Source organism: Amblyraja radiata, chromosome 27, assembly GCF_010909765.2.
Source record: "Amblyraja radiata isolate CabotCenter1 chromosome 27, sAmbRad1.1.pri, whole genome shotgun sequence".
In the NCBI taxonomy this organism is placed as follows: Eukaryota; Metazoa; Chordata; class Chondrichthyes; order Rajiformes; family Rajidae; genus Amblyraja; species Amblyraja radiata.
Window position 1 is genome coordinate 34,278,184 of NC_045982.1, and position 27,778 is coordinate 34,305,961.

The following is a 27,778-nucleotide window of genomic DNA, read 5'->3' on the forward strand; positions in this document are numbered from 1 at the left end:
TCAGACATATATATATAGCCTGGGCTGCCGGCGCAGCGCTCATCACACAGGTTTGGGTGAAGTTGGTATGCGTGTTCCAGGACGGGTCGATGGAGAACACGGCAAGCGGACCACAGTGAGTGTGGCGTGGACTAAGTTCCACGCATGGATATAACGTGAAACTCACCGGGCGCGGTCATTTCACCCACTTACTGCCCCCTTTAAGGGACTTCGTGTGTCGGAAGCAATTGCAAATGCTGCTTTAACACAGACAGCTGGAGTAACTCAGCGGGTCAGTCAGACGGCATCTCTGGAGAGAAGTTTCGGGGTGAAGATGTTTCGGGTCGAGACCCGTCTTCAGACTGAGAGTCAGGGGAGAGGGAGGTACATAGAGATGAGGAAGGGTAAGGTATCAAAACAACAGATCAAAGCAGACGTTGGCCAAGGAAATGTAGAATGGGTTCATGGTTAGCTGAGGGGAAGGTGACAGCGAGACATACAATTAGTAAAATGAATCAGGAGAAACTAGACGGAGAACCAGGGTGTGGGAGGGACGGAGAGAGATGTAAGCAAGTTGTAGTTAGAGAAACCGTGTAACCGTGTGAGTTAGAGTTTGTGTAGGAAGGAACTGCAGATGCTGGTTTACATCGAAGAAAGATACAAAGTGCTAGAGTAACGCAGCGGGACAGGCAGCATCTCTGGAGAGAAGGAATAGGTGACGTTTCGGGTCGAAACCTTTCCTCGTCTGAAGAAGGGTCCCGACCTAAAACATAGAAAATAGGTGCAGGAGTAGGCCATTCGGCCCTTCGAGCCTGCACCGCCATTCAATATGATCATGGCTGATCATCCAACTCAGTATCCTGTACCTGCCTTCTCTCCATACCCTCTGATCCCTTTAGCCACAAGGGCCACATCTAACTCCCTCTTAAATATAGCCAATGACCTGGCCTCAACTACCTTCTGTGGCAGAGAATTCCAGAGATTCACCACTCTCTGTGTGAAAAATGTTTTCCTCATCTCGGTCCTAAAAGATTTCCCCCTTATCCTTAAACTGTGACCCCTTGTTCTGGACTTCCCCAACATCGGGAACAATCTTCCTGCATCTAGCCTGTCCAACCCCTTAAGAATGTTGTAAGTTTCTATCACCTATTACCTCTCTCCAGAGGTGCTGCCTGACCCACTGAGTTACTCTAGCACTTTGTATTTTACTAAAGGAAAGAACATTTGTGGCTTTGATATTTTTTTCTTTGGATGTGACCTAGGTTACATACTGATCTTTTGGCGAATGGCTGGGTTATTTTGAAATGAATGTTGTGTCTGGTACTTACAGTGGTGTTTTCTTTGCTAAAAATAGAGGGGCTTCGTATTTGAGGTATTGGGCTTGTTCTTGTAACCTATAAGAATGAAACAGAAATGCGGTATCGGAATATATTGATCATGAAAGTGTATATTGAGCGTTCAAATGAGAGAAGCAAGGAAATTACCCGCCCACCCTCACCATAAGCTTGAGAACTGACGGTGCATGGTTGAGTTTAAATGTTATTTTTACCCACTACTCGAGTCCCAGCAGGGCCAGGAGTTGTCTGCATAGTTTCCGCTGTTAGCTATTTTAACCTGGCTAAACTTTACCCAGCGCCCTGTGGGACTCTGGGTCACAAGGTATGGTGGTGGCGATTAACAAATGAGGTAACTAGTGTGTGAGGCTGGAGTGAGGTGAAGCAAGCTGAGAAGAGGCATGTGTGGCTCCAGCTATGCAGCCCACCTTGTACATGCAGAGCGAGCTCATAAGATCTAGGAACAGAATTAGGCCATTCGGCCCATCAAGTCTACTCTGCCATTCAATCATGGCTGATCTATCTTTCCCTCTCAACCCCATTCTCCTGCCTTCTCCCCATAATCCCTGACACTCTTGACCTACTGGGCTAGTCCTACTTGCCTGCATTTGGCCCTTTGCCCTCTAAAACCTCATAAAGTCTTATGTGGATCATGAACACCTCAGTCAGGTTGGATAATGTCTGATTACAGAACAGTCTTCAAGTGATTCTTTACCAAGTTTCCTTCATTGGCCATCGTTTGAAAGAAGTACTTAGTGTAGTACAAGTTCCAATCTTTGTTATGTGCAGGAAGGAACTGCAGATGCTGGTTGACACCAAAGATAAACACGTCAGCGGGTCAGACTGCTGTGATTAACGGTCTCGATACAAAACATTACCTATTCCTTTTCCCCAGGGATGCTCCCTGACCTGCTGAGTTACACCACCATTTTATGTTTATCTTCAATCTTTAGTTTGTGGAGTTCACTGCCCCAGGGAGCAGTGGGAGCAGAAACGTTAAATTTATTTAAGTCAAAAATAGATGGTTTTTTAGCTGCCAAGGGGATAAGGGGCTACGGGGAGAGGGCAGGGATATGGACCTAGGTATGGTTAGTATAGTAGACCTGAGTGATCTCCTGGACAAGTGTCGATCGCCTGGATTGGGGTCGGAGAGGAATTTCCCGGATTTTTTTCCCGAATTGGACCTGGGTTTTTATCCGTTTTTTTGCCTCCCCCAGGAGATCACGCGGTTCTTGGGGTGGAGAGGGGTGATAGCGGTATAGAGGGGAGGGTAGTGTCTTGTGTTCTGTGTCTTGTGTCTACTGTTTGTGGGTAAGTGTGTCTGTTTAGTGTTCAGCCATGAGTGAATGGCGGTGCGGGCTCGACGGACCTGATGGTCTACTCTCGCACCTACTTTCTATGATTCTATGATTCTATGATTCAATCCTTCTTATCCAGACTTGCAAATAAAAATCCCACTGCCCTTTTCTTTGTCACATTCCTCGGATTAAAAATAGGAATTCATTAAGGGAGTAATTTAGAAAGTTTGAACCAACCATCTCCCCCACACCCACCCTCATCATCCCCAGCCGTTCTCCCTTTGACCCGCAGACCAAACCATCAGGATTCTTCGGCAGTTGTATAGGGCTCTGGTGAGACGACATCTGGAGTATTGTGTACAGTTTTGGTCTCCTAATTTGAGGAAGGGCATCCTTGTGATTGAGGCAGTGCAGCGTAGGTTCACGAGATTGATCCCTGGGATGCGGGACTGTCAAATGAGGAAAGATTGAAAAGACTAGGCTTGTATTCACTAGAGTTTAGAAGGATGAGGGGGAATCTTATAGAAACATATAAAATTATAAAACGACTGGACAAGCTAGATGCAGGAAAATTGTTCCAAATTTTGGGCAAGTCTAGAACCAGAAGCCACAGTCTTAGAATAAAGGGGAGGCCATTTAAGACTGAGGTGAGAAAAAACGTTTTCACCCAGAGAGTTGTGAATTTGTGGAATTCCCTGCCACAGAGGGCAGTGGAGGCCAAATCACTGGATGGATTTAAGAGAGAGTTAGATAGAGCTCTAGGGGCTAGTGGAATCAAGGGATATGGGGAGAAGGCAGGCACGGGTTATTGATTGGGGACGATCAGCCATGATCACAATGAATGGCGGTGCTGGCTTGAAGGGCCGAATGGCCTCCTCCTGCACCTATTTTCTATGTTTCATTTGGGAGCTTAATAGTATCCTGCAGTCAGACTCCTGTTGGGATGAATGTGTGCAGAAATGGGCAGTGGGTGAATAAGGTGGACTCAAGGATTCTCTAGCACTCTAGATGTTTAGTTTAGAAGTACAGCACGGAAACAGGCCCTTCGGCCCACTGAGTCCCACTGACCAGGGAACCCCGCACACTAACGCTATCCGACACAAACTAGGGATTTTTAAAAAACTTTTATACCAAGTCAATTAACAGGCAAGCTTGTACATCTTTGGAGTGTGGGAGGAAACTGGAGACCAGGGGAAAACTCATGCGGTCACAGGGAGAACATACAAACTCCGTACAGACAGCACCCGTAGTCAGGATTGGACCAGGGTCTCTGATGCTGTAAGGCAGCAACTCTACCGCTGCGCCACCATCCCATCTATGAGTGTGGAAGAGACGGAGTCATCTCCAGCACCTCCCTCCCAAGTTGGAGGAAGGGAAAGATATCGGGAAATTTGGAGCAAGTGTGGATGGGAAAGAGATTAAAAGCTGGGAGGTACACACGGGTGATAGCGAGGGGAAATCCCAAGGGATTTAATGCAAATATGGAGGCATGTCCACAGATAGGGAGATATTGTGGAGTAGATTCTAAGGGGAAGCTAGGATTTGGGTGAGTATTAACTTGGCTGCATCTCCGTCTGGTGGCTTGCATACAAGAGTACTTTGTCCCAGGAATTGCCACGGCTGGGCACTCTCAGGACCACGTGATCCAGACCACGTGCCGAGAAGGAGCGTGGCACGGGGTATGATGTCATCCCGTGTAGCTGGGGCATGGATATTGTCAGGATGACAAATGCCCCATAACTGCTCATTACCCAGTTTAATTTCAGAAAGGATCAACTAGACAAAATTACATAGCTCTGCAAAAAGAATTGCCAAATACTGGAATTTCTTGCATGGCAGCAACCTGCATAAACAATGCTCTGCCACTCTGATGGTGTTTATAACATGCAAAGTCATCTCTTTGTCCATTGCTCATCAATTTATTTCTTCATAATTTTTTCTTTGTTGAATTCAGTTTTTTGTCTTTGAAGCATTTATGCACCATTTTTAGTTAATGGTGCATTTTTCTGTTCTGTGTTTCTATTTCAGCTTGTTCTTTCATGCCAGTACCCCCTCCCTGGTTTGTTTTCTACTCATCGTCCATTGTTTTTGAAGCAGCTGAAATATAACTAGAAGATAGTCACAAAGTGCTGGAGTAACTCAGCGAGTCAGGTAGCATGTCTGGAGAAAAGGAATAGGTGATGTTTCGGGTGGAGGCCCTTCTTCAGACTGAGAGTCAGGGGAGAGGGAAATTTGAAGAATTAGACGGCACATAGAATAAATAAATGAAAGTTATGCAAAAAGCAAAGAGAATCAAGGGAAGATAGAGCCCACAATGGTCCATTGTTGGCTGTAGGGTAGGTGACAATGAGTTATGCAGACAGTGATCGCAACAGGACGACAGTGAAACTAGTACGACGACTAGTGTGGGGGAGGGACGGAGAGAGAGAGAGAGGGGACGCAAGGTTTACTTGAAGCTAGAGAAATCAATATTCATACCGCTGGGTTGTAAGCTGTCCAAGCAAAATATGAGGTGCAGTTCCTCCAATGTGTGTTTGGCCTCACTATCTCCCACGAGATAACTAACATTGGGAGCACTGTTACAACAAACAGTTAAGATTGGTGTAGGTATACAGAGGATTGCTGGGGGAAGGCCATGCAGGAGAGGTGATCTGTAAGCTCTATACTATTCACCAAAACAGAGATGTGTGTTTTACATGTAAGAGAACCTACATGCCCAACACAAGCAATATTTAAACTACGCTGATTGCATTTATTCCTTCACTTGAATTCCTTCCTTTCCTTTCTGCGGCTTTAAATATTTGGATCTCATAACCCTACCTTCAGCTATTTTGCTCCAAAATAGACGATGAGGTTTCATGAGTAAACGGTTGACCCTCGCATTGTAAATGATTTATGAAATATAATCAATCTCATTTCTGAAATAATAACGCTTTTGAAATATGTGAAGCAAGTAAAGTCTGAAGAAGGGCCCCAACCTAAAGTTTCACCAATCCATGTTCTCGAGTGATGCTCAGCATCGGTAGATCAGAAACCAATGAGGATTATCCATTATCCCAGTTTTTAAAAAATCTTCAACTAGGGGGAAACCTTATGGGTCAAATAAAAATAAAACAGCCGACTTTCCTGCTAGGTTACATCACCCTCTTCACAAGATTGTAAATGTTCAACTCCTGGGCAATCTGCCAACTGAGATTTTGTTATTTGATGAAGAATTTGAGGCCCTCTGAATGTTTTTCAGTATGTTTTTCGTTCCCATTTCTTGAAATACACCAAATTTTCAGTCTTCACATCATGCTCGGGGAATGTAACTTTTTTATTGGGACACACGATGTTGACATTACTTGCAGGACCAACACTTATTTCCTGTTCCTTACCTCCCCAATGTAAAACTGAAGCATTGGCAAGTCCACACATCGGCATATTTTAGTTCAGTTTAGTTTATTGTCACGTGTACCAAGGTACAGTGAAAAGCTTTTGTTGCGTGCTAACCAGTCAGCGGAAAGACAATACGTGATTACAATCGAGCCATTTACAGTGCATAGATACATGATAAGGGAATAACGTTTAGTGCAAGGTAAAGGCAGCAAAGTCCGATCAAAGATAATCTACGGGTCACCAATGAGATAGATAGTAGTTCAGCACTGCTCTCTGGTTGTGGTAGAATCCAAAAGGTCTTTACAAATGTGCTGGGTCATAGTTCTGTATGGGGTTTTTTTTCAAAACGGGGGCATCACTGCAAGACCAACAATTATTGCCTATCCCTAATTACTGTGATGATAAAGTACGAAGCACTTTCTTGAGTCACTGCAGCCCTTCTGGTTAAGGCACTCACTCCCAAAGTGCTGCTGGGTTGGGAGTTCCAGCCACGCTGCAGGAAGTTTTTAGAAATTTATTGTGCGAGAAATCAGGAAACGGATTTGACAAAAACAGAAACCGGAGAGTTTATTGTAAATAATGCTTTTTGTTTGTCGTATATTTGTCAGGCAAGAAGGTCACAGGTTTCTGAAATGTAATAAAGGTCCAATCTCCCGTGTAAATGGAGATTTAACGAGGATTAATAAAGGTGAAGTCCTTTGTCTTCAGATGTGCTATTAAATTATTTGGATGAGAAACAAATCAAGGAGCTTTTTCACTGCCTGAGGTAACCCATTTTATTTTAGTTGATATGTCAACATCAGGGGGATTACTATGTGGCCATTGCTCAGTTGTTGGAGCAGGTTATGTTGTTTGTTTGCACATTACATACTGCACTGAAAAAATGTAGTACCTTGCAGTACAGGTAGTACTTTGAACATGGTATAATGGTATTTGTTATCAGTAGTGATAGCATTAGCAGTAGTGGGCGACGACTGTTTTAGTAAACATGTTTTGTGACTTGGAGAAATGGGCAAGATCATCACACAGACCAAAACAGAACAGTTGCTCAAAGAAATGGGCATCACGGCAGCTCAGCAGCAGAGTTTCTGCCTTACAGCACCAAAGACCCGGGTTCGATCCTGACTGTGGGTGCTGTCTGTAGGGAGTTTGTACGTTCTCCCCGTGACCTGCGTAGGTTTTCTTCGGGTTCTCCAGTTTCCTCCCACACTCCAAAGATGTTTAGGTTTGTAGGCTAATTGGCTTGGTATAATTGTAAATTGTCCCTAGTATGTAGAATAGTGTTAATGTGCAGGGATCGCTGATTGGCGCGGTCTCTATGGGCCGAAGGGCCTGTTTCCGTGCGGTATCGTGCTTTATCTCTAAATTAAAATGCAAGGATCCGTTTGCTCAAAGGGGATTTCTTTAACCAGTTGCTGTTAAAAATATAGAGAAAGATTCACAGATCCACTCAAACAAGTGTAAAATCAGGCCCCGTGCATTCTATTATAGTAGACTATGATTTGAGATGAATAGGTTGAGAGAAACAATGATTTAATAAAAGGTTAGGCTAGCAAACTGATCTGGCCAATATGAAAGTTGATTGGGCTAATTACCAGACTTTGGAACAAAGTGTGTTATGATTAATATATTGTATTATATAAACATATATTACGGTGTAATGGGTGTTGAGCTATTTATTATACTGTATTTCCTTGTTCCTTGCAATAAACCCTTTTTTGGAAATATCCGTGAGATAAGTACATCAACTTGGCAACAGTCCTAAACAGTCATTAATATCTTAACAGTATCTTAACTGTTGACCCATTCCTTCTCTCCAGAGATGCTGCCTGTCCTGCTGAGTTACTCCAGCATTTTGTGTCTACCTTTGATTTAGAAACTTAGAAACATAGAAAATAGGTGCAGGAGTAGGCCATTCGGCCCTTCGAGCCAGCACCGCCATTCATTGTGATCATGGCTGATCGTCCCCAATCAATAACCCGTGCCTGCCTTCTCCCCATATCCCCTGATTCCACTAGCCCCTAGAGCTCTATCTAACTCTCTCTTAAATCCATCCAATGATTTGGCCTCCATTGCCCTCTGTGGCAGGGAAATCCACAAATTCACAACTCTGGGTGAAAACGTTTTTTCTCACCTCAGTCTTAAATGGCCTCCCCTTTATTCTAAGACTGTGGCCCCTGGTTCCGGACTTGCCCAACATTGGGAACATTTTTCCTGCATCTAGCTTGTCCAGTCCTTTTAAAAAGTTATATGTTTCTATAAGAACCCCTCTCATCCTTCTAAACTCCACTTAAACTAGCATCTGCAGTTCTTTCCTACACATTACACTGTTTGAGGTATTGGGTGACATGTTTCAGATGTACATCTGATTGCTTTTGATCTCCAGGTGGCCAAACATTTTTATTTCCCTTCCCATTCCCTTACTGACCTTTCTGTCCTGGGCCTCCTCCATTGTCAGAGTGAGGCCACACGCAAATTGGAGGAACAGCACCTCATATTTCGCTTGGGCAGCTTACACCCCAGCGGTATGAATCTTGATTTCTCTCATTTCATGTTACCCTTCAATTCCCTTTCTCTCTGTCCCTCCCCCACCCTAGTTGTCCTGCTAGTTTCATTGTTCGTATCCCTTCATTATCACCTCCTCCACAGCCAACAATGGACCATTGTGGGCTCTTTGCTGATCAGTGCTGGCTCTGAAGCCTTCTAGTTTTCCTCTCCCCTGACTCTTAGTCCAAAGAAGGGTATCGGCCGAAAACATCACCTATCCATGGTCTCCAGAAAATGCTGCCTGACCTGTTGAGTTACTCCGTCTTATTTTAGGTATGTGGATTTGATTTGCTAGGTGTGATAACGATAAAAAAGCTGGCACTTGTACAAAACCTTACTTAGCCACAGGACATTCCAAAGCACTTTCCAACCAATGTAATACTTATTCTATGTCATGACTGTGGTATAGGAGGAAATGTGGCATTCACTTTGTACAAGTTGAGGTCCCAGAGGCAGCATGACAGCTTGCAACCAAGATCTAGGCAATGAGATAACTTTGATGTTATCTGCAATATTTAGAATCGAGTGCAACATCGGCAGTAGGTATGATGTGCGTCACCAAAATTGTTCCTTTATCTGCTGGAGTCCACAGGGCTGCATTGAGAGGCTGAGATCATCTGGTCTACTGGCATGGACCAACATTAACCAATATGCACCTTTGTTCCATGTTGGGACACCTCCCCAGGGTTGAAGGAAAGTTTGGCAAACAATGTATATGTGGTTTGGTTGCCGTGAAAACCACCATATAATGTTAACAGATTTGTTGCCTAGCCAAGGGTGGTGGACTTATTGAATAATGCATTAAAACCTGTTTGGGATCATCACAAGAACTTCAAATTAGTAAAATGGACTTCATAAGTTGGAGGAGCAGAATTAGGCCATTCGGCCCATCAAATCTACTCCTCCATTCAATCATGGCTGATTTATCTTTCCCTCTCAACCCCATACTCCTGCTTTCTCCCCATATTCATTGACATCCTTGCTTATCAAATGTGTTAGTTTAACCTTTACCAACGTGTGTGTGGGTTGCCCAGGGGCTAATATTTCTGGTAGCCAGTAGCATTTTGCAAGCAGTCTGGGCACAGAATGAGTCAACGGTGGGATCACCTCATATAAATTATTTTTTCTCCTCTGCCTGTGGTTATTTTATTTGTTGAGCTGAACCTCGGTTTCAGATTAACAGGTCAGGTAAAAATTTAACTTTATTTGATAAGAAATTGCAGCAATTTTGAGTAATTTCCCACAGCAAGTTTTTTATTTGTTTAACTGACCCTGTTCAGCACAGATTAATAACTTGAACTCAGTGGCCCTCTTTCTGTCCACCGTTGAGTTTGTGTAAGCTTGGTATTTTGGTCAGGATGGCCTGGAACCCTGACAATGTCAGCCTTGTGCACTAAACAATACAAATGTACGTTTCTGCTTTTCTTTCCAGGATGTTGCTTTAAAGGAACGTGGACTATACCAGCAGGAGAAAATGAGTTTGGCAGAACCTGCCCAGTACAGCCATCACTCCCCCTTAGACCTATCCTCCTGCAGCAAAGGCATCCTAACTGATTCCTCTCACAGCACTAGGACTTGCCCTGCCAAGCGAACATTGACTTCCAAAGAAGTCTATTCGGCCAATGTTTGGAAAAGCAGCAATTCAAAGGAACTCAAGAAGGCCGTTGACTTGGAGGGGAAGGATGGCGCCGGTCACGAGAGTGAGAATTCCGCCCAGAGCATGAACGATTCTTCCGAGATGCAAATGAAAATGGATTTCTTCCGTAAGTTGGGTTACACTTTGGAGCAGATCCACTTGGTGTTTCAGAAGGTGGACAGCAGCGCAGATACCAACACCATACTAGGGGAGCTGGTGAAGGCAGAAGGTCCAGTAGAGAAGGACGTGGGGGCAGAGGAGATTCCTGTGCCTGCCCTGGTATCTCGAGGTGGTTCCTCACTCAAAACTCCAAGCAATGGGCCCACGAGGGAAGAGGCACAAGAGCAGGAAGCCAACTTGCGGACGATTGTCATAGATGGCAGCAATGTTGCTATGAGGTAGGGTTGCTGTGTTATTCGTTTACAAACCTGTGCTCCAAACATGCATGAACATGGTGCAAAGAATCCCCACCCTGTTACCAGTTGTCTTGCCGCAGAATGTTTCTCTGATGTGTAACAAGTTTCAATTTCAATTACTTGAAATGTGACAGAACAGATGTTTATTTTGAAGTTTGGAATTTGTTGGATCTTGCGATCTATAGTTTTAACCCATTCTTCTGCATCAATGCCTTAAGATGTTGAGGGACCACGTTGAAATGTAATTCTTGCTGCTCTGCCCTGCATTGTGTTTCTCTTCCAAGATAAGTAAGAAGGGCATTGGACTGGGCTCTCCACGGAGGTGTGAGGTCTTCCCTTGCCCCTCTCACACTCCACAGACCACAACCTCACAGCCAATGGGCCAACACATTGATCAGAGTGGACACCATGTAGCTGGGAGTGAGGCAGATGCCCCAGGACCACAGCCACAACCGTGCTGTTTCTCAGTCAACAAGTTGAACGTCAGTTGGGTTGGAGGGGGTGAGGGGCAAGAGGTGTAGCGATGGGAGCTAGGAGAAAAATTGCACATAATACACATGGGAGAAGGGAAAGAGAAATGTCCAGATGCCCAGTAGCTAAATGGGGAGTCATAAGCACTGGGGTAGCTAATCAGGAAGTCGTATGTAGGAAGGAACTGCAGATGCTGGTTTATACCATAAATGCTCGAATAACTCAGCAGGTCAGACATCACCTCTGGAGAAAAGGAATAGATGACGTTTCAGGTCAAGACCCTTCTTCAGATGGAGAGTCATGGGAGAGGGAAACTAGAAGAACAATCAGAACAAATCAGAGCCAGCACCGATGGTCAAGGAGCCCACAATGGTCCATTGTTGGCTATGGAGGTGATAACAAAGCGATACGAACAGTGAAACTGGCAGGATGACAAGGGTGGAGGGGAGGGATGGGGAGAGAGGGAATGCAAGGATTATAGGTACTGCCAGCTACCCAAGGTAGCAGTCTGTCTTTCCTTCTGCACGAGTCATTGGAACTGGCTTCAGGCCTGCAAGCTTTGCTGCACTTTGAGCAGTCATTGTTGACTGTGTCAAGAGTATTATAGGTTAAAATACGATGAGCTCTAACTCTTGTGTACAGAGCAACATAATAACTAAATTCCTGGATCCGATTATGATTACGGGAAGCTATTTCTTCCTATTTCCTGTACCTTTGCCCCCCTCCCTTTACTGTTGACTCACTGGTAACATGCACCTTTATCCATTAAGCTTGAATGAATCGTATGCAAATACATCTGTACTTCCTCCTGAGGGGGAATTTTCTGCTCTGGTGCTGACTGCCAAGCAGAAGGTTCCGCCTTTGTCACGAGGTACAGATGAAGATAATGTACCACAGGAGAAGCTCCAGAAGTGTGACTGATGATTCACTGGGACCTTATTTCAGAGTCACAGTCTGGGGCTGGAGGTGGAATGGTTGACTGGAAGGTGTGTGCAATTCAAGGGCAAGGATGTTTATTTGCCAACTGTATCATCCGTATATACTCATCAGAGTGGCACGGTGGCGCAGAGGTAGAGTTGCTGCCTTATAGTGCTTTCAGCGCCAGAGACCCGGGTTCAATCCCGATACGGGTGCTGTCTGTACGGAGTTTGTACGTTCTCCCCGTGACCAAGAACTTCGGTTTCCTCCCACACACGAAGATATACAGGTTTGTATGATAATTGGTTTCATATCAATATAAATTGTCCCTCGTGTGTGTGGGATGGTGTTGATGTGCGGGCATCGCTGGTCTCTGTGGACTCAGTGGGCCGAAGGGCCTGGTTCCGCGCTGTATCTCTAAACTAAACTGTTATAGGAGCAGAATTAGGCCATTCGGCCCATCAAATCTACTCCGCCACTCAATCATGGCTGATATATCTCTCCCTCCAAACTCCATTCTCCTATCTACCTCATTGGAGACCTTTGAACTATCTTTAATCAGACTTTACTGGACTTTATCTTACACTAAACGTTATACCCTTTATCCTTTATCTGCATACTGTGAACTGTTTCATTGTAATCATTTATAGTCTTACCGCTGACTGGATAGCACGCAACAAAAAGATTTTCACTGTGCACATGATAATAATAAATTTAAAAAGATGGTGGACTGCAGGAGTGGGGCGCCATTGTGTATGGCTGCTCTGCCTGCAGTCCATCCTTTCACCCTTTTTTATTTTTAGTCCTGTTAAAAACAAAATGTTAGTTGGAGGTCTTCTTTTATGTGGTGGGTGGGGAGAGGGGAAGGGGGAAACTTTATTTCCTAGTCCCTACCTGGTCGGAGAGGCGGCTTCCCTCCGAGCTGCTTCTTCGCCCCTTCCTCGCGGCCTACCATTGGACTGGAGCAGCGTTTCCTGTCGGAACTGGCCGGGACAACAGCTTCGGCGGCGGTGCAGCGCTGGGACACCAACATGGAGCGGGCGATGCCTTTCTCGGGTCGCCGAGCGGTAAGCTCCGCAGTGCTGTGACCGCCGACTCCAACATCCGAGGAGCTGCGGTCTGTGGAGCATTCAGCCGCAGGTGGCGCTGGATTTAAACACCACGGAGCCTGGGATCCGAGATCACCAGAGTCGGAGCTCCAACCAGCGCTGCCTGTCGACGCGGTCTCCGGGGAGGAAGCGGCCGCTCCAGACATTCCAAGCTGAGGAGTGTTCACCCGACGCCGGAATTCCATCTTCCCAGCAAGAGGGCCTATAACATCGGACTGGCTGCGGAGGCCACAAATAGGCCCCGACCTCGGGTGATCACAGAGGAAGAGGACTGAACTTTCTGGTGCCTTTCCCCCCCAGTGGAACATTTTGATTCTGTTGTGGGGGTACGTTCATGTTGAATTCTATAATGTGTTGTGTCATTTTTCTTTTTTTTTTCTTTTTTCTATCGATGTACGGAAACTTAATTATTTCTTCTATGTAAAGCACTTTGGTTTCAACGCGAGTTGATTTAAACGTGCTATATAAATAAAATGTACTTACTTACTTAAACGTCAAACTAAATATTTAAATCAAAGCCAAATGCCCCATTCTCGTTTTTTAGCTTGCGTTTAACAAATTAAGTTTTCCAGGGATGCTCCCGGCCGTGAGTTACTCCAGCACTCTGTGTCCTTCTCCGGATTGTTAGTCCAGGTGTCTGGATTACTATGTGTGCAGGAAGGAACTGCAAATGCTGGATTACACCGAGCAGGAGTGGGTGACGTTTTGGGTTGAGACCCTTCTTCAGTGTGAAGAAAGGTCTCGACCCGAGATGCTGCTTGTCCCGCTGAGTTACTCCTTCATTTTGTGTCTATGTTATGTTTGGATTGCTAACCCAGTAATGACTGTCCCAGCCAAGGCCACCACTGTAAGTGTCGCTGGCAAACATTGCTGTGGGTCACTTCACAAGCTAATGTGATCTTGTCGTCACTTGATAAGAATTGGCAGTGGAAACAAACACTCTGTTTTCCTGTTTCTGGCGTAAAGTCGCTGAGGCCGAACAAACGTATCCCACTGCCACTTGTCTTGTATCAAACCTTTGTTCAACCTTGGTCTTTTGTCATCAGTGCGCAGTGGGTGGTGTTGTTAGCTGTTAGATCAGGTCAACAGTGATGAGCCTGTGGCTGCACCTGGCCAGTGCAGAGGTAATGCAATATAGGACCCCCAGCCACATGAAGACGCAGTAGAGTGGGTGACCAAAAGTTTCAAGGACATCATACAAAAGGTGGTGGGTGCATGGAACAAGTTGCTGGAGGAGGTAATTGAGGCAGATACTATTGCAATGTTTAAGAAACATTTAGACAGGTATGTGGATAGGTTAGGTTTAGAGGGAAATGGGCCAAAAGCAGGCAGGTGGGACCACTGCAGATGGGACATAGAAAATACATGCAGGAGGAGGCCATTCGGCCCTTCGTGCCAGCATGTTGGTTGGTGTGGACAAGTGGAGCCGAAGGGCCTGTTTTCACCCTGTATGACTCTATGACTATCCACGATATGTTAATGGTGTTTAAGATACTTTAAGATAGGCATGTATAGAATGGAGGGTTATGGATTGGGCAGGTGTGATTAGTTTAGCTTGGCATTGTGTTTGGCTGAAGGGCCTGATCCCGTGCTGTACTTTTCCATGTTATAAGGTATGACAGCTTTGACCTGTTAGCAGAGTGGGCTTTGCATTGAACAAGCTGTTCAAAAGGAGCAGTGATGACTGCTTACTTTACATTAGCCCAAGGCATGTCTCGATGTCAGTGAACCAAGACAAATGCTTAATTTAATCCATGTCTCTGCGGGTTGGAGTGGGCTGAGAGTACTCTCCCAGATGGAAATATATGGTTCATGATGAGTGTGTATTTCCTTCAATAAGAAAACCTTTGTTCTTATCTTGGTGATAGTGGCTGTCGTTGATTTGGAAAGTAATTTAATCCTAACTGTTTCCTTATTACTGACTTGTCAATGTAAAAGGTAGACAAATGTAAAAAGGATCATTGCTTTTATTTTGTTCTGAAAGGCAAACAAAATAAAATAGTTAATTAATTGTATTTCTATTGAGTGCAGTGTTCTCGTTGTAGAATCACACAGCATAAAACCAGGCCATACAGATCAATAGTGGATGTGGAGAGGATGATTCCACTCGTGGGAGAGTCCAGGACCAGAGGCCATAGCCTCAGAATAAAAGGACATTCCTTTAGAATGGAGATGGGGTGGAGTTTCTTTAGTCAGAGGACGGTGAATCTGTGGAATTCATTGCCACAGACGGCTGTAGAGGCCAAATCAATGGGTATTTTTAAAACGGAGATTGACAGATTCTTGATGAGTACGGGTGTTGAGAGGGAAAGATAGCTCAGCCATGATTGAATGGCGGAGTGGACCTGATAGGCTGAATGGCTTAATTTTATTGCAAGGACTGATTAATTTATGAACGTATAGAGTCCACACCAAGAGGTCAGACACCCACTTACAATAATGCCACACTCAGCAGATTTCTATTCTCTCCTCATTCCCTTCAGCTACCCCCTCCCCCAACTCTACCAGTCACCTACATACTCTGAGTAATGCACGGAGGCCAACTAACCTGCCAACCCACACATCTTTGGGGTGTGGAAGCCCACATCATCACAGGGGCTTGGACAGGGAGACCGTAGATTAATCCCAGCGTTGGTGCCGGCTGTGAGCACCGCACCATGAAGTAAGTGTCTTGCTCTAAGCAACACCAGGCTCGGCGTGGTACTTGGAGATTCGGCAATGGTTAAACTCGATGAACTAGTGTCAGTCAGCGATGGGGTTTAGTTCAACGTCCTGTCGTGACTGTTTCGATGCGTGACCGAAACCTGAAGGGAAGTAGCTGTGTGGTGTGACTGTCACGTTGTTTCCAGCTGGGACTGTTGATAACGCTCTTATCTGTGTGTCAGAAAGATGTGGGTTCAAGTCCCATTCAAGGGCCTTGGGTATAACTTTTGGGATAGGCAGCATCTCTCGAGAGAAGGAATGTGTGATGTTTCAGTCTGAAGATGGGTCTCGACCCAAAACATCACCTATTCCTTTTCTCCAGCAATGCTGCCTGATTAGTATGGGTGTCAGGGGCTAGGGGGAGTTAGCTGGTCATCATTCCAATTTGTGGAACCTTGTTATTGAAAGTTTACCACCCGATGATCCACTTTAAAACACCAATGACATTTCATTGCATAGGGCTGCAGGCATGTTCTGCGGTCATGAAGTCTTACCTGTGGTCATTATGTGATCAAGGACTAGAGGGCATTGCTTTAAGGTGAGAGAGGGTAAGTTTAAAGGAGATGTGCGGGGAAGGCTTTTTACACAGAGGGTGGTGGATGCCTGGAACACACTGTCAGGGGTAGTGGTGAAGGTAGTTACCTTAGTGGCGTTTAAGAGGCTTTTGGATAGACACATGGACATCGTAACAACCTGGAGCTCAAAGCTCTTAAGACGGTGGAATAGATTGTAGACTTTAGGAGAGCTCCCCCTACCCTCACCCCACTCACCATCAACAACACCACAGTCACATCTGTGGAGCGTTTAAGTTCCTGGGAACCATCATCTCCAGGGACCTTAAATGGGAGGCCACCATCAACTCCACAGTCAAAAAGGCCCAGCTGAGGATGTACTTCCTGCAGCAGCTGAGGAAGCACAATCTGCCACAGGCAATGATGGTTCAATTCTACACGGCCATCATAGTGTCTGTCCTCACCTTCTCCATCATGGTCTGGTTTGGCTCAGCCACCAAGTACGACATCCGGAGGCTTCAGTGCATCGTTCGATCAGCTGAGAAGGTTATTGGCTGCAACCTTCCCCCCATCGACGAACTGTACACTGCAAGGGCCAGGAAGCAAGCCGGTAATATCACCTCTGACCCCTCTCACCCTGGCCACAAACTCTTTGAAGCACTTCCCTCTGGAAGGCAACTACGGACTGTCAAAGCTGCCACAGCCAGACATAAAAACAGCTTTTTTCCACGAGTAGTACCTCTACTCAATAACCAAAAGTCTGTAGCCTCCTTGTGCTCTGGTATTTTATTTCATTCTTCACATGTCTAAATTATAACGTTTTAATTTTAATTGTCTACTGTATATCGTGTTGTTACTTGCGAGCAAAGCACCAAGACAAATTCCTTGTATGTATACATACTTGGCTAACAAAATGTATTCAATTCAATATGTGGTGATCAGAATTATATTGTTCATGTGCAGGCAGATAAGAGCTGGTCTTGACATCATGTCGGGCACAGACATTGTGGGCCGAAGGGCCTGTTCCTGTGCTGTACTGTAGACCTTGAATGTTATAGGAGCTCATGTTTCTGGGATATTCTACTCATTTGATGGTTCCTTCTTTTCCTCTTTCAAAAGATAGATTATGGCGATCATTTCAAAGAGAAGTTAGATTGTTCTGTCCCCCACCAGGAGAAAAAATGATGGGTAAAATTTAAATACATTGAATTGGTTTACTTATTAAATAGAAAATGCTGGAAAGATTTGGTTAGCACCACAGCCTCACAGCATCAGAGGCAGGTTTGATTCCGACCTCTGGCACTGTCTGTGTGGAGTTTGCATGTACTCCTTGTAACTACACGGGTTTCTCCCAGGTGCTCTGGTTTCGTTCCATGTCCCAAAGACGGCTCTAGTAGTCACTGTAAATTGCCCTTTTTTTCTGGGTGTTTGGTTGATTCAGGAGGGAGTTGATGGGAGTGTGGCGAGAATAAAATGGGATCAGTGTAATCCGGTCGATGTTGGTCTGCATGGATTTGGTGGGCCGAAGGGACTCTTTATGTGCTGTGTGATGTCTAACTATTCTGACTATAAGATTGAGCAGGTCGGGCAGAAGCTGTAATGAGAGAAACAGAATTAACATTAGAGGTTGAAGGCCGCCATCCTCTAATTCCTGTTCCTGTTCTTATATAAGATTCCCAGCATCTGCAATTCTTTTTTCCTGTACAGGAGGCATGTATTATTGAAAAGGGTAAACGTGTTCCAGACGGGCTCAACAACAAATATTCCTGCAACTGCAGCAGTCTAGGAGCAGATTTTTCCCAATGTTTTCTGGGGATAGGCTGGGGTGATCTTCCTGTTTGAAACAGATGAGGCTCAGTGAAACTTGCCATTGTCCTTCATCCTGGCTTCTTTCAGTGATCCGTGCTTCAGTAATTGTGAAACCTCTTGGCAGCTCCTTAGTTCACCCGCACATGGCCACACCAGCACATGGCCACACCAGCATTTGACCAAAGATCGTCAAGCAAGATAGATCACTCGGCAAAAAAGACATAGTACAGTCATGGGTAGATTCATGGCTAATTTTCGTAACCAGCTTCTGTCTCGCACCAAAGATCCCATAGGATGATAGTGCGGAGACGGAAGCCGGTTACGGAAACATCCTCACAAAAATAAAAGTTATTTGGTAAAAATCTTCTCATTTTTAGAATTTTAATTTATTAACACAAACTGTTCCCCCGCAATGTTGATTGAACTGCAGGTCGGGTCGGGTTACGGAAATGGATGAAAAAAAGGCCCACGTTCCGTTCCGTTGTGTACTACACGTCAGCCCATTGCATTTAGAAGGAGTGGTCTATCTTGCTCCACTTTGGCTACACCAGCCCATGGCCACATGACCACACCAGGATCTGGGCTTGTGTTTAATCAGAGACAGAAATTAAGTTTTGATAACTTTGTGACTTGCCACATGCACAAATCTATCAAAAATCACTGCAAATCCACTGTAATCTATGTCTGCAAACACACATATTCACAGTTACATAGCTGTATGAACTCACACAATGGAATCCGTGTTCATGGGATTTTACATTTTATGTCACATGAATAAAGCTTTCTTTCAAGTGAGCAAGGGGATCACTTTTGGTAAATGTCTTTGGTGATCCAAAGAAAGCTTATGCCTAGCTGCTAAATTAAAATAATTGACCAGAAAACCAACTGTAAATAGCTCTGAATTTTCATTAAAACCTATATCGTCACAAATTGTCGTGAAAAGAAATTGAATATCATGCACAAGGATTCTTATCTTAATAGCAGCTGAACACAATAAAGCCATTAGTTCCCAGTGAGCTCTGACAGAACACTTTGCACTATTTTAATGTTAAGCTTATCCCATAATGTCTGAGCTTGTACTTTTTAATATCAGATAAATGTCAAATTAATTGTGGAATTGTATAAATGTCCACGGTGACAGTAAACGCTGTGAGATCTTAACTAAGTGCAAACTCAGTCTTATTCTTGGTGAATCTGCTTTTGTGTTGCAGCCATGGGAATAAAGAAGTCTTTTCTTGCCTTGGAATTCAACTGGCGGTGAATTGGTTCCTTGAGAGAGGTCACACAGACATCACGGTCTTTGTCCCATCTTGGAGGAAGGAGCAATCGAGGGCTGACGTGCCGATCACAGGTATGCAGCATTCTAGTTCCTCGTTCTGTTGTGGTTACCGGTTTAGTGGTCGTGTGTTTATTCCTGACGAGAATCTCCAAAGGATGGATTGCTAGCTCTGTTAGGCACCTTGCAACCACAGTACAGGACATAATATACCAGCTAACTATCAGCGTTCCCAGTTGTCATGCTGGTTTACACCAAGATAGACACAAAATGCTGGGGCAACTCAGCGGGTCAGGCAGCATCTCTGGAAAAAGTAATAGGTGAAGTTTTGGGTCGAGGCCCTTCTTCAGACTGAGAGTCAGCGGAGAGGGAAACTAAAGGTATGAAAAGGTATTGGCAAAGGATGGTCCTGGCACCGATGACTCAGGAAAGGTGAAGCCCACAATGGTTCATTGTTGGCGGTAGAAGTGGTACTAAAGAAGGGAGACAAACAGTGAAACAAGCAAGGTGACTAGGGTAGGGTAGACATAGAGAGCGAGGGAATGCAAAGTTTACTTGAAATTAGAGAAATTAATATTTAGGTTGTAAGACAGTCTTACTGTCTCCGACTACATTCTATCTTCGTCCCGCCCCCTCCCCTGACATCAGTCAGAAGAAGGGTCTCAACCCGAAACGTCACCTGTTCCTTCTCTCCTGAGGTGCTGCTTGTCCCGCGAAGTTACTCCAGCATTTTGTGATCTCCCAGTTATTATGAGCCTGGAGTCAGATTCATCCAATAGCTTCACTAACGGGGGATAAAATCAGGAAAGTTTCTGCCCTCTGACACTGAGTACATGATCACGCGTATAAAATGGAAGGTTTGTTTCTGTGTTAAATGAACTTGACACTAATCACACCAGAGGGCTACACTTTACAACGTTTTGGTGAATTAGCTGAGCCTTATTATTTCACAATGTTGAGTTTACACTGCTGGTGATTGTTAATACTGTGCACACTGGTGTTCCAGCCATTTACCTCCTTGTTCCTTGTGGCAGCTTGCCATGTGGATATTGGTTACACATTTCCTGCATTAACGTGGCGGCGACTACATTTCAAATGCATTGGTTTGAGGTGAGAGGTGAGAGGTTTGGGTAGGCATAATCTACACTGATGTGCATAATCAGGAAAGAATTCTCCATAGATTTCCAGCGTCCACCTCTTTGTACAAATGCATCTTTAAGATCCGTTTCTCAAAATGTGTGAGCGGATGTACGCAATCCTTTCTGTGCATGCTGCAGTCAGCATCGTCTGGTGCTTGGCAGACAAGCCAGTATTTTTTGCATAGAAAATGCAATCTTATGGTTTTATTTGCCTTTGCACTCCTTTGCCAGTGTCTGACAAAGTGTCTTGCCCATCCTGCCTTTCTCCCATCCCCCCCCACCCACCAAAGACTCTGCTCAGCATCTCACTAAGTGTTCAATTCAAATGGCTTGTGACCCGAGACATCGCCCATCCTTCTTCTCCAGGGCTGCTGCCTGACACGCTAAGTTACTCCAGCCCTTTGTGTCTAGCCAATTCAACCCGGCTGCGTTTTCCCCGAAGATAGACACAAAATGCTGGAGCAACTCAGCGGGTCAGGCAGCATCTCTGGAGCAAAGGAATAGGTGACATTTTGGGTCGAGACCCTTCTTCAGGCTGAGAGTCTGCCGCTATTTTTATTTACTTTCTCGTTTCTGAGAAAGGGGAAAGGGGAAAGGGGAAAGGGAAAGGGAAAGAAGAGATATTGGACAAATGTTTGAAAGATATGGAAAAAAAGTACCGATGATCAAGGAAAAGTGGAGCCCACAATGGTCCAAGGTGGTCCAAGGTGGATTTAGTTTACATTGCTGGACTACAGTCCCGTCAGCTAATTACAGCCCCCAGTCCTGGGCTTGAGTGAGATCAGCATCGCACTTCATTGGCGTGCTGGTGTTTACTTGGCCAACGTCTTTGACCTAGGTCTGGAATAAATTTATAATAAAGTTAAAACAGCTTTCAAAGTCTAGCCATGACATTTCTTGGTAAGTTACTGCTATGCTTCATTGCTGACTGAAAATGTAATCTGCACCTGGAGAATGAATGAAATCCAAATAAATGATTACAGTAGTGTCACTATAATGTTTGTAGCATTAGCTTAGCATGCAACATTCATAACATCAAATGGTCTTCGTATCAGTCCCTCACACATTAGTTCTGCTTATATGACAGACAGACAGACATATCTGGACCATAAATATATCGTTTTCTTTTTTTTTCTCATGATAAATATAGAGACAATAGAATTCCACACTTATCTCTCAGCTGCATTCATGATATGCAATGCCAATTAGAATTTGGAAAGAGCCGCATTCTAGAAAATAGTCATAGTTTGCTGAAATACTCCTTTGTAAGTTATGCTGCTGTTGTTTGGAGTATCATAACTTTGATTGATTGAAAGATGCAGTATGGAAACAGGCCTGTCAGCCCACCGATTCCACGCCAACCATCTATCATGCATTCACATTAGTTCTATTTTATCTCCCATCCACCCGCTACACACTTGGGGTCATTTACAAAGACCATCATCATCCCTTTACACTCATTTCCATCTCCCCACACTCCCATCCACTACCCCCAGATTCTACCCCTCACCCACGAACTAGGGACAGTTTGCAGAGGCCAATTAACCCACCATTCCGCACGTCTTTGGGATGTGGGAGGGAACTGGACCACATGAAGGAAACATGCAAACTCCACACAGGCAGCACCCAAGGTCAGGATTGAATTGGGGTCTGTAGTGCTGTGATACTGCAACTGTTAGGCCACTGTGTGCCCATTGTCACATTACTTCACTCAGCCATCGATATAATTGCTCGTTTCTCTCTGCTTCTCCTTCAGATCAGCATTACCTTCGAGAGCTCGAGAAGAAAAAAATACTGGTCTTCACCCCGTCGCGGCGGGTTGCTGGGAAGAGGATTGTCTGTTACGATGACCGCTTCATTGTCAAACTGTCGTACGAAGCGGACGGCGTCATCGTCTCCAATGACACTTACCGGGACCTGCAGACCGAAAATCCCGAATGGAAGAAGTTCATCGAAGAGCGTTTGCTGATGTACTCATTTGTGAATGACAAGTAAGTGGAACTTGAACAGAAACCACCAAGCTCAACATTTTAGACACAAAGAACTGCAGATGTGGGTTTGCAAAAAATAAAAACCACAAAGTCCTGGAGTAACTCAGCAGGTCAGGCAGCACCTCTGGAGAACATGGATAGCAGGTCTACAGAAGGGTCCCAACCCAAAGCATTCATCCATCCATCCATGTCCTCCAGATGTGCTCACTGCCCCACTGAGTTACTCCAGCACTTTGTGTCTTTTTAACCTCAACAATTTGATTGGGTGGGAGTGTGGAGAAAGGAACTGCGGATGCTGGTGTATTAACAATGGCATGAAACTTGTCAATTCCTTTGACATAGGAAGGGGCCATTCAAGTGCATGTAGCCTTCCAGATCAATGCCCATTTTATCTCCCTGCAACCTATAGACCAAAGAAATCTGGGATTGACACAAAATGCTGCAGTAACTCAGCGTGTCAGGCAGCATCTCTGGAGAAAAGGAATAGATGATGTTCTGGATTAAGGCCCTTTTTCAGACTCCAGCCTGAATCGTCACCTATTCCTTCTCTCCAGAGATGCTGCCTGACCCGTTGAGTTACTCTAGCATTTAGTGGCTAATTTGATTGGGAATTAGATTGGGAATGTTTCTCCCCTGTAAGGAATTTTCCCCATGCATGTCACTGGAGAACACTAGTTTTGATGAGCATAAATATCAGACAGAAGGGAACATAAGGTTACTAGAAAGTAAATTCAATATGTGCCAAACATTTGCTAATCGGCAGCATATTGTAATAGGCAAGGGTGGGCCTTGTTATGTTCTCAGTGGTGTCAAGTTTCAAGATGAGAACTAATTTAGCATAAACCACATTTTGAAACCAAATTGGCTGAAACTCACTTCCAATAACTGAACACTGTAGCCGGCAAGTCAAATCATAAATCGTAGGTGGGAATTAAATGTATTTGAAGATACCAATAGATGTTTGCTTCCCTCAATATCCAAATTTTCTTCCCTCAATATACAAATTACATTTGCATAAGGCTTAAAGCAAAGAAAAGTTTGCATGAAACAATTGATCTAATTGTTTCCTTAAGCAAGTTGATTGACCATTGAAATGAAAATTGAGTGCAGGCCTACAAAGGCAGTGGACATGCAATCTATTGATATGGGGCACTTGTCTGACATTGTAATGAAGTTAACTAAATAACTTGACCTACAGCCATGCCTGTGAATTTGATTCCTTATCTGCCCTGTGCCTGTTCATGAGTTATGTACTGGCTTTAATTACTGCAGCAAACTAAACTGAAGGAACACAGGAAGTTCAATGAACCAAAAATAGCCGGTAGGCATGATTGGCTTGTCAAATCAATCATTTCTTTCATTCATCGAAAGTTAATGATTAATAAACACTCGTCAATTGCACCCAATTCAGAGACAACTGAATAAAGATGAAGTATGTATCCATCTTATAAAAATTGCAGGGTAAAATATGTGGGTGGTTAATCAACCAACTGTGGAGAACATCCAGTGTGTGAATACCATCCTACAGGTGGTAACATTTTACAGGTCATTCATGAAAAGTGAACAGGAGAATCATTAAAAAATAGTGTGTCTGAAGAAGGGTCTCGACCCCAAACGTCACCCATTCCTTCTGTCCAGAGATGCTGCCTGTCCCTCTGAGTTACTTCAGCATTTTGTGTCTATTTTTGGCTTGAACCAGCATCTGCAGTTCCTTCCAACCCAAACATAGTGTACTTGTTCTCTCTCTGACCAGCATGAAACAAATCCTAGTGCTTTTTACTTTGTGGTTGTTTCATTTTTTAAAATCAAAATGAACTTTATTCAAAAAACATATACCAAACAAGAGCTGTGCAAAATTCCTCTGCCATTCCCGGCAGCTGTAGATACATTCATTTGCTTTGTGATTGGCAAAAACTATCATGGGACCCAGTACCCCTGCCACTCATGTGGCCCCCTGGGGTGATATCGCTACCCTTGTTTGAGGGGGTGTCTCCACCACACCCTGCCCCCCCCCCAATGTCCAGCAGCGGAAGGGTCCGAGACAGTGGTCCTCCCCCCACAGAGCCCTGGTGTTGGCTGCACTGAGCTTCAGTGCATTGGTGGTTTCAATTAATCGCAGTGAGATGTCACCACTGAAGAGCAGAAAGTATTTTAGCTGCCGCAACCCTCGATGAGATTAAGTGCTCTCGGTTCAGGGTGACTTCTACATAATATCAATTATCTGCTTTACCCAAAAGGACATGCATTTGTTAAGATATTTTGGTATCCCATGATAACACCTCTAACTTTAATGAGTGGGATTTTCAATCTGCGGCAATTGTGAGCTGCTATATTCAAAGGACTCATTTGAGAACTGGATGCAAGCTGTCCATTTGATTTAATTCAGGATCCTTAAAATGAGCAGAGACAGACTTTTTCTTTTACCAGTCGGAACTGAACAAAGGAACAAATGCTAGACACTTGGACAAGAATTTGGAAAGGAAATGTGCAAAGTGATATGGGCCAAATGCAGGCAGGTGGAATTGGCATAGGCGGACATGTTGGTGGGCATGGGAAAGTTGGGCTGAAGGGCCTGTTTCCGTGCTGTATGACTCTATGACTGAAGGCCACTGTAGTTTCCTTTGACTGGGCAATACCACCAACTGGAGAAGATGTAGTCTTCTTTGTGTGGATAGCACGCGAACAAAAGCCTTTCACTGTACCCTGCTTTTAACATGTGACAATAAACTTAAACTAAGATGATGTTGCATAAAAAAGCAGCACTCTTCCTGTCCTGTACTTTTGTTTGTTGATCTCAACATGGTTTTACATGAGATGAACAAGCAAAGCACCGGACAGGACGATGCAGCTTTTTTTTTTGCCAGCATCGTTTTAGTTTAGTTCAGTTTAATGTCACGTGTACCAAGGCAGAGTGAAAAGCTTTTCTTTGCATGCTATCCACTCAAAGAAAGGAGCCTACATTTTCTTTCTCAGCAGGTAAATTCACCAAATCATTGTTAACCACTTGCCTGTGTTTGATCATTTCTGACGACGGGTTTGTTGTGTTGTGCAGGTTTATGCCTCCGGATGATCCCCTTGGGCGGCATGGACCCAGTCTCGATAACTATCTCCGAATAAAACCTGTCATCCCAGAGCATAAACGTCAACATTGTCCCTATGGTGAGTACTCTGTGGCAACTTCTGAACATCTCCTGAAGAGAGACACAAAAAGCTGGAGTAACTCAGCAGGACAGACAGCATCTCTGGAGGGAAGGAATGGGTGATGTTTCGGGTCGAGACCCTTCTTCAGATACCCATTTCCTGAAGAGATTTAGTTCCAGGTTCCCTTTCCAGAGGGAGGGCAGGGATTTATTTCTGATTGAGATTACACCAAGATAATACCATGGATTTAAGGTCTAAATCAACCCTCAGTAGACTGTAGCTGTTGATAAATTCATAGTTCTCTGAGGTGAATTAGGCCAGTCGGCCCACAATGTCAAGATGGGACACTCGCACCGAATGTCAAGTGTTCAGTGAAATGGGCACTGCCTTCACAAGGTGGTTGCTTGAAACCTTGGAAAAACTGGGATCTATTTCGAATTTAGATTGTATCAAGATAATGCCATGGACAAGGTCTAAATCAACACACGGAACAACTTGAAGGGCCAGAGCAGCAACCATCTTTCACAAAACAATTCCTTATTCAATAACATTTATTGAATAACCAGCCTTTCCATTTATTGATTATTTTCGATTGGAAATGCAATTCATAAAGGATGGATGGGTCACATTATGAGTTGGGACCCTTCTTTAGACTCGTCCAAAACTGAACCGTCACCCGTCCTTTTTACTCCAGAGATGCTGCCTGACCCACCAAGTTACTCCAGCACTTTGTGCCCATCTTTTGGTCAAGAGATAGATGTGTCTATGGAGGGAGGTCCAAAGCTTAAGTCTTGAGCTGTAGATTAATCTTCCCTTCTTTTGTTACAGGTAAAAAGTGCACATATGGAATCAAGTGTAAGTTTTACCACCCGGAGCGTGTGAACCAGCCACAGCGTTCGGTGGCAGATGAGCTCCGAGCTACTGCCAGGGCTTCTCCAACCAAAAACATCAACGCTGGGAGCAGGGAGGATAAAAAGGCCAATGTGCCAAAGAGGTTGCCCTATTCTGACAGTGGAGCATTTAACCAGAGGGAGATTGACTCATCACAGAAACATAGTTCGGACTGGCAATACCCAAAGCAGAATGATGTCGCTGGAGACCCCAGTGGGCCGTTGAAAGGAACTGCGCTAACCAAGGATGCACCCATCAACATGAGCTCAGAGTGGTTTCAGCGCATGGCGTTTGACCACAGCATCAATAGCTCAACCTGCTCCAGCTTACATAAAAGTTACGATGAAGGCTTTGCCTCTTTTGAGAAAGAATTCCCTGAAATGTGGCCTTCTAGACCCCATAGTCACAATGAACCATATCCTATCAGCAATGAACAATATTATTTACCCAGAAACAGTTTAGACCATCATCAGTATAGCTACCATTCTCATGAGTCAATGCCTTCGTTGGGCCACTATAGTTATCCTACACAACACTCTACCACTGTCTCTGGGCGCAGTATGCCTCAGGGCAGAATAGCAGTCCAGCCACACTTCAGTCTGTCTAACGAGTACAATTCACTGGCTTCCACACAATCTCATGGTTGCTGGCCCGACTCACACCTCCCCTCAACCAACAGCAGGTCACAGAGCCTCCCTGACCCTTGGTCCATGAACAGAGGGGACCGACAAGCTGCCGAGCCGTACTGGCCAAGCGGCCAGTGGGCTGCTCGTGACCAATGCGAGGAGGAGCGGGAGAGTGTGCGCATGAAGTTGTGTGCCATCTTCCAACCCCACCTGGTAGATACTGTCATGAAGCAACACCCACAGCTTCTCGATCCCCAGGAGCTGGCTGCTAGCATTCTGATGTATAAAAACCGAAGACCCTAGTGCTTCATGTGAAAAATGTAGCAAAACGTTTCAGTGTCAGTTCAGTTTATTGTCACGTATACCGAGGTACAGTGAAAAGCTTTTGTTGCGTGCTAAGCAGTCAGTAGAAGGACAATACATGATTACGAAACGTATGAATCAACCCAAGTTGTGATTAATGCAATTAGTAATGCAAGTCCAATAGATTCCCTGCTTGTGTTCACATGTTTATGATTGTATAAATTCCTGAAATGGAGTAATTTTAAAACTGGTTTTATTAGTTTCGTTTGGTTTAGCGAAATAGGCCCTTAGGCCCAAGGAG

At 44.6% G+C, this 27,778-nt stretch overlaps 1 protein-coding gene across 1 annotated transcript; it reads left to right on the top strand.

Annotated features, from left to right (window-relative positions):
• Positions 1-27,778, top strand: zc3h12a (zinc finger CCCH-type containing 12A). Its single transcript, XM_033045485.1, has 6 exons — positions 1-115; positions 9,969-10,570; positions 19,322-19,461; positions 22,282-22,516; positions 25,569-25,675; positions 26,486-27,778. Exons 1-6 carry the CDS (start codon positions 68-70, stop codon positions 27,475-27,477), a joined length of 2,124 nt encoding a protein of 707 aa, XP_032901376.1. The 5' UTR covers positions 1-67; the 3' UTR covers positions 27,478-27,778.